The 16,690-nt window shown below is 34.9% G+C and overlaps 1 protein-coding gene across 1 annotated transcript in view; it reads right to left on the bottom strand.

Moving 5' to 3' along the window:
* Positions 1–2,743: 2,743 nt before the first annotated feature.
* The window catches only part of LOC150075972 (LETM1 domain-containing protein 1), a 44,648-nt gene continuing 30,701 nt past the window's right edge, over positions 2,744–16,690 (bottom strand). The window contains exons 7-9 of the mRNA XM_090387133.1: positions 12,857–13,000; positions 10,451–10,547; positions 2,744–2,920 (exon numbers count right to left, since the gene is read on the bottom strand). Coding sequence (XP_090243259.1) covers positions 2,841–2,920; positions 10,451–10,547; positions 12,857–13,000 — 321 coding nt within the window. The 3' untranslated portion in view covers positions 2,744–2,840. The remainder of the gene's footprint in view (positions 2,921–10,450; positions 10,548–12,856; positions 13,001–16,690) is intronic.

Genomic DNA, 16,690 nt, shown 5'->3' with positions numbered 1-16,690 from the left:
CTGGGAAAACAAAATTGAAAGTAGGAGTGTTATAGGACTAATGACTGCGATGCGTATACCATACAGAGAAACAGAGTGGGCCATCAAATCAGAATGTCTCATAATAATGAGGAATTTTAACTTTCCAGATGACTGGAATTTGTGGGTTTGTCACACACAGCGACTTTTGTGGATTTATTGGATGGCTGTTTTCTACAGCAGCATATCATGAATGACTCTACATGCATTAAGAATCTGTACGTAAGACACCCAGTGACTAGTGGTCTCAGACAGTTTTTAAATTCTATACAGTGGGACCAACTGATATTACCAACAGCAAATTCTAAATGGGAAGCATTCAATGAATTAATATTGGAAGCTACTAGGCTTTTCATAATAACTTAGAAATACTGTACTAATGTGGAATTAAAGACATAACTACTGCCAAGGGTAAAGGTTTTTGCTTTCGTAAGGATGACTACAGTGGCCGCAACCAGTTTTTAAATTCTGTGCAGTAGGACCAACTGATGTTACAAACAGCAAATTCTAAATGGGAAGTATTCAGGAAAGTAATCAAAGAAGTTACTAGCCTTTTCATACAAACAAAGAAATACTGTTCAATGTCTAAATGGATGCAAGATGAACTATTGAGACACATGGCAGAGAAGAAAAATGCATGGGATGCATATAAGTTAGGAGGTGATACAGAAGCCTATGGTAGATATAAATTAGTCTGCAATCATGAAGTCTCTGGGGAAGAATGTCAAGAAAAGCAGCAGAGACTTCTATGCTTATATTAACAGTAGAATGAAGGAGTTGAATCACATTCAGCCAATTGATGTCACTCGGTTAACTGTTGACGACCTTGCATAGGTTGCTGACAAATGGAAGATATTTTGCGTCTACATTCACACAAGGAATTCTTTACAGGAGGGGATGTCAGAAGTTTATCAAACTCCAACGGGGAGCTAAATGACTTTGTGATAACTGAAAGGAAAATGGATGAAAAACTGTTGAAGCTGAACATAAAAAAGGCACCTGGGGTAGATGGGATCTATCCAATCTTATATTAAGGGAGGTAGCAAATCCTTAGCCATAATTATGAGAGACTTTTTGGATTCAGGAGTGGTCTTTATGGACTGGAGATGTGAAAATGTATCTCCAATTGATAAAGGGGGATTGAAAGGTGACATAAGTAATTACAGACCTGCCAGGCTAAGATTTGTTCCAGGGAAAATAATGCGCCACAGCATGGATTTGTTAAGGGGTGATCTTGTCTAACCAATTTCATAGGTTACTATGATGTAGTGACCAAGAAACTGGATACAAAAAATAATTTTGGCATCGTATACTTGGATTTCAGGCAGGCTTTTGATACTGTTGTACATAAAAGATTGCTGTATAAACTGGAGCAATGCGCCATTAATGGTAAGTTACTGCTATGGTTAAAGAGATGGTTAAGTGGAAGAAGACAGAGTGGTTATCGATGAGCACTGCTCTTCATGGACTAATGTTATTTTGTATCTATGTGGAGTTTCCCAGGGTTCAGTGCTGGACCTATTGTTGTTTTCAATATTCATTAATGATATTGATGAAGGTTATCAGGCTTAATATCTAAGTTTACAAATGATATGGGTATTGCAAATGCACATGGGTAACAGTAATCTCAGAGTAACCTATCGACTGTGTGGAACTACACTGGGAAATAGAAAATGAAAAAGACATGGGAGTAATTGTGCAGTGAGATATGAAATTCTCTGAGCAGTGCAGACATGTTGCCAGGACAGCTCATGGGGTTTTGTCAATGATACACAAGAAATTTAGTAGGGATAAGGGTAAAATTATCCCTTTGTACAAGGCCATGGTTGGGCTGCATCTAGGGTATTGTATACAAGTCTGGAGGCCTCACTTAAGGATGTAGATCAGCTGGAACAGGTGCAGAGAAGGACAGCTAGATTGGGGAAGGGAACAAAATACTTCAAAAGTATTGCCTTTCATATGGATTTTTTTAAAGTACTAAACTTCTAACAATTACCAGCATATATTCAAAATTATAATAAAATCAAATTTTCAGAACTATTTTATTGTCAAGCTAAAATTATGAGTAACAAGGCAGACTCTAACCATCAAAGGTTTATGCCATCATGTCCATTAAAAGGTTTTATAAAGTATTGCATTCTAGAGAAAGATGTTGCTACTAAAGTAAAATTCAAGCATTGTAAATAAAGCCATTGCTAACTCTTATTTTTAAATAATTGTTTTTGTTTTATTCATTAACAATAATTACTCATATCTTTATATTTTGTAATAAAATTATTTTTAAAAATTTGAACCGGTAAATGTTAGGGGTTAGTACTATAGTTACAGATTAGTATTAACAAAAAATACAAATACTTTAAAAATATAATTTGTATCATGGGTGGTGGCTTAGGTGAGTTAGTTCAACTTGTAAATTAAAATCTAAACAGGTAATTTTTACACTCGTGTGCAATGTATGTGAATGTGATATAAATCTAACAGGCACCACAACAAAACTCTATTTGTCCCATACAGCTAAAACAAAAGGTATGACACTTAAATTAAGCAAAGAGTTATGCTACTGCACTACACTTTTTATATTTTTTCTAGTGTTACACTTCCTATTTCTGTCATTTTTTTAAAATTTCTTTATGATGGTAAAAACTGTAACTACAAAACACACTTGCAAGGAAAGAATAAAATTTTTTATTGCAACTTAGGACATTATTTTAAAACTATGGTTCGATATAAATAACTGTAACGAGACTACAAAAGTAGGTCACACTGTGGTCAAAATAAAGATGGACTAGATATGTTTTTCTATTGAACCAGAAGACTTTGGGTCAATGAATCAGCCGCCAATTACTTGAGTAGTTGTAGGCTAACAAAACTGGACAATGTAGAAGAAGGGAAAGTCCATGACCTGAAAATAAAATGCAAAGTACTAACAGTGATTCACTTCCCAAAATTTTGAAATTTTCAGAAAATAATTAAAATGCAAAATTTTATTGAGATAAAAGTCTAGATTCAATTTTAATTTTTACATCTAGTTATTCAAGAAAAGCCTATAGTCTAACCTTAATGAACCTAGGACATAAACTGTTTAAATATACTTTTAATAATAGTAGCTGTCAAACAGGATTAGGAGCAAGCACTGAAAGGCACATCATGGAGACTATTAAAAAACAACGATCAGTTATAGTATACGAGTTTGAATGATAAATAAATTTATAAAGTATTGCTTTATAAATTTAGAAAGCTATAACAAAGTTATTATTTATATAATGCATCAACATTTAAGATCATATTGTGCTGTACTACTAATATTATTAACAAGATTAATCATATTAATATAACTGCCACCACATGTGTTCCTTACCACCCCCTTCCAATTAAGGCTTAAAATGTGACATTCAGGAAAGTTTGCCAAATAAGACACACTATAACTGTCAGTGCTTATATAGAAAGATTACATTTTGTAATATTTGTTCAGTAGTTGATGATCTAGGAACTCTATTACAGCAGAGACATGCAGTAAATTCTTTAATATCTAGCACCCTTGGGAATTGAGAGGTGCCGGATTTTAAAATTTTCCAGACCTTAGAGAGGTACCTAAGTGGATGATCAATTTTAGAGGAGCAATTGTCAATAATTATTAAACACAAACAATTGAACTTATTTACATCTGTTAACATTTATAATGGCAATCTAGTCATTTTATCTTCTGTTTTTCCAGGTGGCGTGATTTAAACTGTGTGGATAATCTAATAGTATTAATTCTTGTAGAACAAACTTACCCTATGCAATGAGTTGCCCTGGCATTGCACTATTTTAAACAGACAGCTTTATAACTATAATTTTGAAAGCTTATTTTGCATATTGCACGGCAGCTCACATCTAACTAACATCTTTACAACTCCTTTGTCTATGCATTGTCGCTAGAAACCACCTACAAATTTAGTTAGTTAATCCTGAAACATGCTATCATAGAAGTGTACTCTTTTAACCAAATGGCTGGTAATTGTTTGAAAGTAATGCACTATCAAGGCAAGCTGCAAAGGCAAGTTTGTAGTGCAGTGAGATTTAAGACCATCATATTATCTATAGAGTTTAAATCCTATCTTCTTCTTTTCCCCAATTAAGCATTCTGCTTGTTTGATTTAGGTAAGGTAACCATTCCATCTTCTTTGTGGTCGAGTTTTTAAACAAATGGACAATTAACCAACTAGAGAGCCATGGTTTAAGAGTAGTGCAAGGTCAACTCGTTTAAAAATTATAACAGATTAAAGGACAATATGGTCCTGAAGGCATTTCATAAAGGAAGAAAGAATGTAATTCTTTTTAATATGGATTGACAAATGCAGCTTTTGATACTGATGCCAGACTGCCTACTTAACACTTTCACTGTTGGCTTTTCTAATGACCTTTTCCACCCAGGATTGAAAACCATGGAAATGAGTCAATCTAGATTGGAGAGGGCAAGACATTTTGCTTCTTCTCACTATTACTGAATTAGTCAGTCTCTGGTAAATGTTGACAAAAATATTGGTTTTTCCTCTGTCCAATTGGAAGAAAAAATTCTAAAAGGAGTGTGGTTTCCCTCCAAGTGGTTTAAAATCCCGATGGCACGTATTTGTGTAAGGAAGCAGTGAATATGCCCAGACTGTAGGGTGTGGAACTTTACAAAGTTTATTGTAGTATTACTTTCAAATATCTGGCAAGAATCCCAATGTTGCTGGATTTATGAGGTTCTACCATATTTTAATTATGAAAAACTTTGTTCCACTAAAATCACAATTTACATTTTTCAAAATGTCCAGTCCTCCTTAATAATCTGAAAAGATAGCAACATAAAGCAATAAAACAAATACTTCCATCTATAATAAATGTATTAAAATTCTTTGTCATTTAAAAGTGGCCTGGCAAAATCAAAACAGTTAATTTAGAAAACAAAAATACAGTGTACAAAAGGAAATACAATTTACAAAATAAATGGACATAACATTATTCCTGTAGTGCAGAAATTGTTGAAAGCGGTTGCCTAGGATCAAATAATTGCAAACATTTAAACAGTGAATATTCCATTAGTGGGAACTGCCTTGTACATGTAGTTCCTTCAAGAGTGATCATGTAACACTGATATCTGGTGAGATTTTATGAATGAAAGGCAAAAATTTTTTATTTGCAAATTTCAAAAAAATGATAATTTCATAGCTAGCAAGAAGTGGATTAACAGATTAAAAAGGACTAAGGAACTTGGTATTTGTGCATAATCAGTGCAAGACATTACAGCACTTCATAGCAACATTAAAGAAGTATAGATAAGAGGGGATTAAAGCAGGATTAGTGAAGTAGAGAAGGATTTCAAAGGTTTTTTATTATATTGTAAAATTTATTTTAATAAGTTTTTTTTCCTGTAATAGTTTGATTTAGTTTTTTATATTTTAAATATAATTTTTTAAACGTTTCTTTTATTAATAATTAGTAAATTTCATAATGGTTATTACAAGTTCTGCCTTGAACACTTCGTCAGAGGGTACCATGACTCATGGAAATAGCTGATGTTGATTTCCGGGTGAGCCAAGAATTTATCCTTTGCAGAACCTGTGGCATATATTCCAAGGTCGAAGTAGTGGATATTTCTAGCTCAGTTGGAGAATCTTTTCTTGGTCACTGTTGTAAGGAATGCATCGATCTTAAGTTACAATTTGAGTCATTGAAAAAACGGGTGCTTGCCCTTGAGAATAATGGAAATGAGAGCTCATGAGCGACTAAAGACTCTAGCAATGTACCAAGTGATGCACTTCCGATTCGGGCCCCAGAACAGAATAACCACATGCAAACTACTCTGGTTCAAAAGTACTATTAGGAGACTCCATTGTCAGGGAAATGGGAAATATTTTTTGTAATAAGGATAGGTGGACTAGAACCAGGGTATGTCTGCCAGGAGCAACTATGAATGATGTCATCAACAGACTGAGATTTTAAGGGAGAAAAAGAGAATATTATTATTCATGTGGGGACTAATGACATTAAGCATACACAATCTGATGATTTGTTAGACAAATATAGGACCATGCTGAAGAAATTTTGCAAGTTAGATCACAATGTCTATGTGTTTATACAATAATATCAGAAGTGTCGTCAATAAAATGAGTGAATTCGAACTGCTGGTTAGGGCAAGTAATGCTGAAATAATAGGGCTTACAGAAACGCAGTGCCATGCGGAGATAAGGGATGATGAGTTTCAGTATGGTATGTACAATGTATTTAGGAAGGACAGGGAAGATAGAAATGTGGTGGTCATGCTTCTGATCAAAAGTAGCCTGAGCACGACAAAAGCTTTCCCGGATTCAAATGTTTTGCATGATAGTATAGAATCTGTATGGTGTGAAATAGTTGGAAGCAAAGGTATAATGAGAGTGGCAGTAATCTACAGGCCAGGTGATTGTGAAGATTATGATGAGAGCCTCTACATGCAAATGGAATGGAAACTCCACTCGGGAAACAAAATTTTTAAATCAACTAGATGATTGCTATTTGTATCAACATGTCAGGGAAAGCACTAGGGAAAAGAATACTCTAGACCTCATCATCACCCATGAACCAGATGACATAATAGGGTTGACAGTACAGGAAGTGATCATGGAGTTCTGCAGTGGACGATGAAGAGAGAGGTAGCAGTAGTTAAAAGCAAAGGAATGGATTATAATTCCAGGAAAGGAAATTACGATGCCTTAAGGTGCTATATGGCATCTATTAACTGGGTAGATATCTTACAGAGAACGAATACAATTGGATTATGGTATAGCTTTAAAACATTAATCACAGAAGCCTTGAATGTGTATATACCATTAAAAAAATACTCCACAAGGATTCCAAGTTAGATGAATAACGAAGTTGCCAAATTACTTGAGCAGAAAAAGACGGCATGGAAAAGTTACAGAGCAATAAAAAGTACTGAAGCCTATAACAGCTACAATCTGATCAGTAATAATGCCACAGAAAGGGTTAGGCTGGCAAAGGCAGATTATGAGAAATCACTGGTAAAGAGAGCAAAAGGGGGGATAAGGAAATCTTCACATATATAAGTGAAAAGAATAGAAGGACAAACCAGATTGGACCCTTATGTAATGGATGTGGGATAGTATTAGATACCCCAGCTGATGTTGCAGATGAACTCAACAGTTACTTTGCATCAATATTTACAGAAGAAGAACTCTTTATGTCAATGAGAAATTATGGGAGTGAAGTTGAAAAAACTGTAATTAATGATGTTGAAATTTCACATTTATTTAATGAAAAAACTTGAGCCTACAGGCCAGTAAGGCTTCTGGGGTTGATAGCATTTACCCTATAATCTTAAGGGATGGGGAAAGTGAGTGCACTGAACCACTGAGGCTAATTATGAGAGCATCACTGGACTTGGGAATGATTCTGTTGGATTGGAAAAGTGCAAATGTATCTCCAATATATAAAAGCGGTTCTAAGAGTAAAGTAGGAAATTACCAGCCGATTAGTCTAACTTCACTTCAGTAGTAGGGAAAATCATGGAGACGATGGACAAGGGTGGAATTCAGGATCATTTAGATAGAAATGGAATTCTGAAGGATACTCAGCATGGTTTTGTAAAGGGAAAATCATGTTTAACTAATCTGGTTAGCTATTTTGACATGGTCACTCAAGAGCTGGACTTGGGGAATAATTTTGACATTGTTTATTTGGATTTCAGCAAAGCATTTGACTCAGTCCCACATGAGCAGTTACTTTATAAGCTGGAACAGGTTGGAATCACAGGGAAAATCCTTAGATGGATAGTAGAGCGGCTTCAGGGCAGAAGGCTGTGATAAATGGTTATTCTTCAGATTGGGTTGATATAAGAAGTGGGGTTCACCAAGGATCAGTATTAGGACTGTTGTTGTTTTTGATTTTCATAAATGACATTGATGAAGGGATAGTGGGCGTGATGTCTAAATTTGCAGATGATGTAAAGATTGGTAGAGTAGTTAATGACTGCCGTCAAGCAGAGCTTCTTCAGAATGACCTAGATAGACTTCAGAGATGGTCAGAAAAATGGCAGCTCTGCTTTAACCAGCAAAGTGTAAGATATTGCAACTGGGGAATGGTAACCCCAAAATAACTTATACACTTAGCGGAGTTGAACTAAAGCCGGTAGTGGAGGAAAGGGACTTGGGTATTATGATATGGTCAGATATGAAGTTCTCTGAGCATTATAGACTGGTTGCAAGGAGGGCCCATGGTGTCCTATCGATGATTTATTGAACAATCACTAGTAGAGATAAGGATGTCATAATCCCATTATATAAGGCTATTGTTAGACAACACTTGGAATACTGTGTTCGAGTATGGAGGCCGCACCTAAAGAAAGACATTGTGCTTCTTGAAAGGGTCCAAAGACGGGTAACTCACCTGGTGAGATCGGCAAAAGGGTGTCCATATGAAGAATGACTTCGAATATGTGGGTTGCAGAGCTTAGAAACTAGGCACCTCAGAGGAGACTTGATTGAGGTGTTTAAGGCTCTGAGAGGCATAAGCAAAATGAATAAGGATGAAATTTTCATGGTTATAAATGATTCTAGAACTAGGGGCATAATTTCAAGTTACGGGTGCGGGGAGTTGTTTAGACTGGATTGCAGGAAGTTTTATTTTAGCCAGCAAGTTATAAATTACTGGAATAAAGTACCTATATGGGTGGTAGAGGCATTGGGAAAATTCAAAATTCAAAGGTCAGCTGGATAATTACCTAAGGGAGGAGGGAAATGCATAGGTTGTCCATTTCCTTTTCTCTTATTAATTTTTATTATTATTATTTTATTTATTTTTTGTTATTTATTTTGTTATTATTTATTTATCTTATTTATTTATTTTTTTGGTTGGTGCAGCATAAGCTATAGGCTTCTTTGCACCATGTGGCCATTACTAATACTAATACTGGCGCCTCCGTAGCCAGGTGGGAAGAGCAGCAGTGCGTAGCACACGCTTCTTGATTAGACCGGGGTTCGAGACTGTCACCACCAAATACGGAGGATGCGGAAAGGTCAGGAAATGACCACTGCATATCCCGGAGCAATATGGCCTTAGTTGCTAATGCTCCTAAAAACCAAACAACAACAACAACAGCAATACTAATACTTTCTAGTGATACTGCTTGCTGCTATAGAACCTTTTTGACATAATTTATTTAAAAAATAACTAAACTGGGTTTGAATTCTGAACAAGTTTATATTGCTGATGAGGGCAGCTTATTTTGGAGAGCTTACCAAAGAAAACTTTAGTTCATAAAATCAACACAATTCTGCACCAGAATCTTTGTTCCTATGAACTAAGGTCAGACAAGCTAGCAAAGGGAAAGTGATGCCCATGCCTTGTGCAACCTCCACTGGAAGCCACAAGTTATAATTATTGGCAATAGGAAAACTGTAGACACCATGAGCTTTCAGAAACTGACAACATCCTGTTCTCTACAATGGCCACAAAACAAAGGCTCTGTAAAACAGATCTGTTCAACAAATAGTTTCACTTTGAATTAATTTTTGTAAAAGACACCAAAAAGAAATGAAAATGCTGAAAAATCTCTGTCATTCTTGACCAAGCACCAGATCATCCAGACATAGATAAGCTACAGAAAGATGATAGCCACACATTAATAATGTTTCTTCCTCCTAATTGCACTCCTCTAATGCAGCTAATTTACAAAATTTTAATTCAGGTAATCAAATTACAGTACTGTAAAAATCTTCTCATGTAGTAGTGCAAAGTGAAGCTATCATTACCATATTAAAAAAGAACTTTAAAAAAATATGATATTTTCTCTAGCTGAAGTGAGGGATTCTGCATTATTCAAGCTTATTAAGACTATTGAAAAATTATGGCTGAAACTGGATGATTTTAAAAGATTTAGAAACTTGGGACAATGAAGTTGGGGATAGTGAAGAACTAATATTGGTTGATGATGTGATAAACAAATGAGCCAATAAACAGGTGGCATCAAAGAAAAGGCTATAGATTGGATTAATGGCAAAAATGAGGATGAAGAGGATCAATTGATGTATTGAATGGGTTGAAGAAAATAACAATCCAACTCAGCAGCTCCTGCTTTTATGTCAGCTCTGAAAATGTGTCTTAGAGGGAAGGCTAAGCAAAGTAAAACAGTCAAAAATCAGATTTTGTTATTAAAAAGTGAATATCATATTATAATACATTTTGAATAACAAATACATATATAAATTGATAATTTACATATATAAAATTCTTTTAACTGAAATATTTTGATAATTTGAATGCCCCTGCATTAATTAGTTCAGATTACTGTGACTGCACTATAATGTAGTCCAAACTTCTTTTTAACAAGAACTTTCTATTAACATTCTTTCTCTCTCTAAAATAACATGCATTCACACACAAACAATTCTAATTACTTGGAACACCTTACTATCTATATTTTTTGATATAGTAACCCATCTCTGCAGCCAAGTGATCAGCTCCTCTCTTGGTAACCCAAGTGGATTTAAACCTCTTAGAAAACAGGCCTGTAGTAAAGACAAAAAGACGGGACTTGGAAATAATATGTTTTGGTTTTCTACTTTAATATCTCTTAATTTAATTCAAACAACTAAAAGCTAAATTAAAACAAACTACTTAAATAGCACCCCTTAATTTTTGTGAAGATTCTTGAACTCTTTAAGAAATTTTAGGAGACTCTCACATATATTAAATGGCATTTTTTCAAGGTATATTTTAAAGTTAAACTACACATGTTTCTTCTTTCAACATTTAGTCATACAACCTATTTAAGAGTATATGTAGTGAAGCCTACTATTACAGTCATTTAAACTTCCTGGCCAACTAGATGGGCAGGACAGGAAGTGTTCCTATGATGTGCAGGGTTCACAGGCTAGTTTTAATATTTGGGATGTAAAAAACCTGAATAAATCTCCAAGAAACCTATATCTCTGTTGGAGATTGGTTAATTACAGCTTCTGAATTAAAAGCCTTTATATAATTCCTCCAATCAAGAAGGGAAACTAAACCCAGACATTTTCAAATGGATGGAAAGCCATTGTTGGGGTGACATAACTTGTGTACCTAGGGGAATGTGATGTGTAAATCTGGTTCTGCTCATCCTGACAGTATGGGTACCTGCCCAAATTGTTCAAAGGAGATCCTCCCAAGAAGTACCTATGTGATTATCTATAAATTAATAAATTATATTAATACATTTGTTGCTGGCTTTACCTACAGCCTTAATGAATTGAATCCAAAAATTATTGGAGAGTCAATCTGAATTGAAGAGAGCAGGGACATTTTTGGGCTTTCTTCTCACAATAGCTGCTTGCTGGCAATGGTTGCTTCATAAAAAATTATTCAGAAAAATATTATTCAGTTTTCTTCCATCAAAATGAAAGAAATTGGTTCTCAAAGTCAGGGATATTTTTTTTTATTCAACTGAATTAAAAAAATCTTCAAGTACATATGTGTCAACATGCAGTGTCCAGTAATTTTTAAAATCATCAAGAGCTAGGTAAAATTTTTGTATAAAATCTATACTAGTTAAAAATGTGAATATAGTTGAATTTTGCACTGGACAATCGGGAGTGGTTTGCCCTTTGCACTTTGCCTAATGTTAAGAATACAACAATGAAAGTAATTCATAAAAGAATGCTAACATTCTGATATATTTATAAAATTTACAATACCTCATAAATAATAACAACAACTAACAGGAATATATTTAATTAATTTTTCCTCCATAAATTATTTTTCTCCAGGATTTCATGAAACTTTCATCTAGTCCTACACGAACAGTATATAAACATTTTAATACGTGTTTGCAGGAAACTAACAAAGTAAAATTCATTAAAATCTTAAAATATTTTATCTCACTTTACATGTTTATCATTTAAGTTATTTAAACATATTATCATTGTTACAGCAAACCTCAACTGACAAAATAAAAATAAATATTGCAGGTTTTTGCAGGCTGTTTAAAACAATGCAACTGTTTATGTACTGTCATCTCTTAGCTGTGTTTTCAAGTAACTGTAGATACAGTTTATTACAGATGGCAGCATAAAATAGATTTGAAAGATAGTTCAGTTGTCAAAGTGGGCTTATAAAAGCTGAAATTGAATAAATTCTTTGGAATTTACATCAAAGTTGATAAAATTTAATCCAGCAATACATATAGATGTATAAGATATTACTATATCAATAAAAAGTAAGGATAGTCTTTTTTACAAATAAAAAAAAAAAAAAAAATTCTGATTTGATTTTTAACATTAATTTTATTGTAACATTGAGTAATTCAGCCAAAATAAGAATAAATGCATATTTACAAGCATTTACATACAAATTTTTCATTTTTACATTACTTCAGAATTCCATAACAAAACTCATCAAACCAAGCTACATGTTCAGGAAAAACAATGTAAGAAAGGGTTAAAGAAATCCCCCCCCCCACAAATAATGTAGTAGAGGTAAAATAAGTTGTTGGTTCTCTTTTAGTGACTGCCAGAGTGAGACCAGGACTGAAACAAAAACCAAAACTATTTTCAGATCAATGCCTTAGTTAAAATAAAACTATGTAATAGATGAATGTGTATAAATCAGGATGACTCATTTTATGAATGGGTGCATATTTGTAGGTTCACTGAGTACATATCTGTAGGAAGCATATATTATTATATTTGGCTGCAATTTTTATACCAATAAAAATTTTCTACATATACAATAATCACATATTCTACATATATTAAATTCAGAATTCCTCAAGTAAATAATGTTTCATTCTTTAATTGCAAACGTTCAACTTCTGGCTAAAATAACAAAAATTTCATACCCATCGCAATTCATCCATTGTCATAGAACTTGGGTCTTCCCTATCTATAGCAAGGTCCATTTCTCTGATAAAACCTGCATGTGACCACAGACGGCCACGTTTTCCTGGAAGAGCTGAAAGGCCATGCATACGACACAAACACCTCTACAAATCAAATAATAAAAATGTCATTTGAATCACCTTTAACTTTACAAATATCATAATAAAACAATAATTTAGAACCATCGTACTATACTTAAATGTTGTATCTATTTTGCTTCTGTATCATAATCTAATATTATACTTCTGCATATAATAAGATGATCACAATGGTTATTGAAACATCAAGAAATGCAGCCAAGCATCAAATGGATAAAACCAGTTATGACATACTGGCAAAGAATGAGTTTCTGAGTTTGAATATTTTGACTATATGGGGCAGCACATGAGGGCTAATCAAAACATATCAACACTGAATGTATAACTCTGATAAATCACAATGCACAGTGGCACTGCTTTAATGAATGTTATCTGACGTGATACTGCATATGTTAATTAGAAATTAGGGATGAAACAATGAGCATTCACAAGTTTTTTTTTTTTAAATGGGTGGGATATCTGCTGAAAGCAACAAGAATTCTGAATGTGACTCAACTAGTAGAAATGGCAAAACAATAGCTGAAGTACATATTTCAGTGTGAAATTGACAGAAGATTGACTATTTGTGAAATAGCTGTGAAAAAGAGGTAGGTATTTTTTATGCCATGTCAGGTGGCTTTTTTAAACTAGAAGTTTTTAAACTTTGTCAGACTTTTAACTTTTTTAAACTTTGTCAGGTGTTCCCTTAAACTAGAAGGAAAAAAAAAAAAAAAAAAAAAAACTTTGTAATAGGTTCAAAGATGTGAACACAATCAAAATGTTAGAGAAGCTTTTGCTGATTCCAGAACTGAGTCTGAGAGCTTCTAGCACTAAATGGCACAATGAAGTGTGTATGTGCTGATAATATTACTTTGAAGGGAATAAAATCTCTTTTCTGTCACTGGAAAGTATAATATTCGGAAAGTATAATATCAAATTCGTACGTTGGCATTCGAGGTGAGCGGACGCGCTTAGACAGGGCTCCTCAGTTAAGTGGTTTACTTTTGGATAGTGCTTTTAAATATTTGATTTATTTAGATATTGTTGGATTATTTTGTTATAGGTTTTCCTGTAACTGTTTGATTTTAATAATATTATAGATATAATTTTTTAAAGTTACTTTCATTGATATTTATTTAATTTTATAATGGTAGTTACGAGATCTGCCTTAAACACGTCACAGGGTACCGTGACTCACACGGAAATAGCAGATGGCGATTTACGGGTGAGTCATGATTTAATCCGTTGTGGAACCTGTGGAATGTTTTCCAAGGTCGACCTGGTGACTAATCCTACCTCACCTGGGGATTCTTTTCTTTGTGATCGATGTAAGGAGTGCACCGATCTTAAATTACAATTTGGTGCACTGATGGAACAATTTGAATCCCTGAAAAAACGAGTGCTTGCCCTCGAAAATAATGCTTCTGGGAGCTCGTCAGGGACTCAAAACTCCAGCAATCTACCAAGTGATGCACACCCGATTCGAGCCTCAAAACAGAAAAACCAAGTGCAAACTACCCTGGTTAAAAAGGACATTGTTTTATTAGGAGACTCCATTGTCAGGGAAACGGGGAATATTTTTTGTAATAAAGATAGGTGGAGCAGAACCAGGGTATGTCTGCCGGGAGCAACTATTGATGATGTCACCAACAGACTGTCAGATTTTAAAGGGGGTAAAGAAAATATTATTATTCATGTGGGAACAAATAATATTAAACGTACACGATCTGACGATTTGTTGGAAAAATACAGGACCATGCTGAGGAAATGTCGCGAGCTAGGCCATAATGTCTATGTGTCTGCAATTCTGCCCAGACACGATAGGAGGGAGTATATGTTAAGAGCCTTGTGGATTAACTCAAGACTTGAAGGAATCTGCAAGGCTTTAGGGGGTAAATTTCTATCAGCATGGCCCACACTTGTAGGTAGAAGGAATTTGTTTTGTAGAGACGGGATACACTTAAACAAAGGTGGTGCAAAAGTTTTTGCCAGTATTATTGAGGATACCTTAAAGGCTCAGGGAAACTGCTAGTTAGGGGGGATGTGGGTAATACTGACACGCGTTTATCTGATAATATTGGTCAATGTAACTCTTGCACATACCTTAAGAGTTCTTATCTGTTACCCCAACTCGACGTATTAACTAGATGTTCTTGGGGCAAAGACGTTTCACGTGAGCGGGTAGCTAATATCAGGGAAGAGAGCCTAAAAAACTTCAAGGGTTGTGTTAGGGTTGTTAAATATACAAGAACAGTAAATCTTAATTGTTTATACAGTAACGTTAGAAGTGTCGTCAATAAAATGAGCGAATTCGAACTGCTGGTTAAAATAAGTAACGCGGACATAATAGGGCTTACAGAGACGTGGTGCCACCCGGAAATTGGGGATGATGAGTTTCAGTACGGCTTGTATAATGTATTTAGGAAGGATAGAGTGGATAGAAGGGGTGGTGGGGTAATGCTTCTTATCAGAAGCAGCCTGAGTGCGACGATAGCTTTCCCGGATTCAGACATTTCACATGCTAGTATAGAGTCTGTATGGTGTGAGATAGTTGGAAACAAAGGTACAATGCGAGTAGGAGTAATCTATAGACCAGGTGATTGTGAAGACTATGACAAAAGCCTCTACATGCAAATGGAATGGGCAAGTAAGCGTCAATGTCTTATTATGGGTGATTTCAATTTGCCTCTAATTGATTGGAGTAAATGGGAAGGAAACTCGACATGGGGAACAAAATTTTTAAATCAACTAGATGACTGTTATTTGTATCAATATGTCAGGGAAAGTACTAGAGAAAAGAATATCCTAGACCTCATCATCACACATGAATCAGATGACATAACAGGGCTGACAGTAGAGGAACCAGTAGCAGGAAGTGATCACGGAGTTCTACGGTGGATGATGACGAGAGAGGTAGCAGAAGTAAAAGGCAAAGGAATGGGTTTTAATTTCAGAAAAGGAAATTATGATGCCTTAAGGTACTACATGGCCTCTATTAACTGGGTAGATATCGCGCAGAGAATGAATACAATTGAACTGTGGTACGCTTTTAAAACATTAATCACAGATGCCTTGAATGCGTATATACCATTAAAAAAATACTCCACGAGAAGGGTTCCAAGTTGGATGAATAGAGAAGTTGCCACATTACTTGAGCAGAAAAAGGTGGCATGGAAAAGTTACAGAGCAATAAAAAGTACTGAAGCCTATAACAGCTACAAGGTGATGTGTAATAGAGCCACAGAAAAGGTTCGACAGGCAAAGGCAGTTTATGAGAAATCACTAGCAAACAGAGCAAAGAGGGGGGATAAAGAATTCTTCACATATATAAATGCCAAGAAGAGCAGGACAAACCAGATCGGACCTTTACGTAAGGGAAAGGGGATAGTAATAAATACACCAGCTGCCGTTGCAGATGAACTCAACAGTTATTTTGCATCGATATTTACAAATGAAAAGCCTTTTGTGGCAATGGGAAATTGTGGGAGCGAAGTTAAAAAATATGTAATTAATGATATTGAAATTTCGCAAGATTATTTAATGAAAAAACTTTCAAGCCTACAGACCAGTAAGGCTCCTGGAGTTGATGGAATATACCCTATAATCTTGAGAGAGGCGGCAAGCGAGTGCATTGAACCACTGAGGCTGGTTATGCGAGCATCACTAGACTCTGGGGAGATTCCCTTGGATTGGAAAAGTGCCAATGTATCTCCCATA

The sequence above is a fragment of the Mastigoproctus giganteus genome, chromosome 13 (assembly GCF_048544385.1).
Source record: "Mastigoproctus giganteus isolate SK-2022 chromosome 13, ASM4854438v1, whole genome shotgun sequence".
In the NCBI taxonomy this organism is placed as follows: domain Eukaryota; kingdom Metazoa; phylum Arthropoda; class Arachnida; order Uropygi; family Thelyphonidae; genus Mastigoproctus; species Mastigoproctus giganteus.
This window is presented reverse-complemented; position numbering and strand designations above follow the sequence as displayed.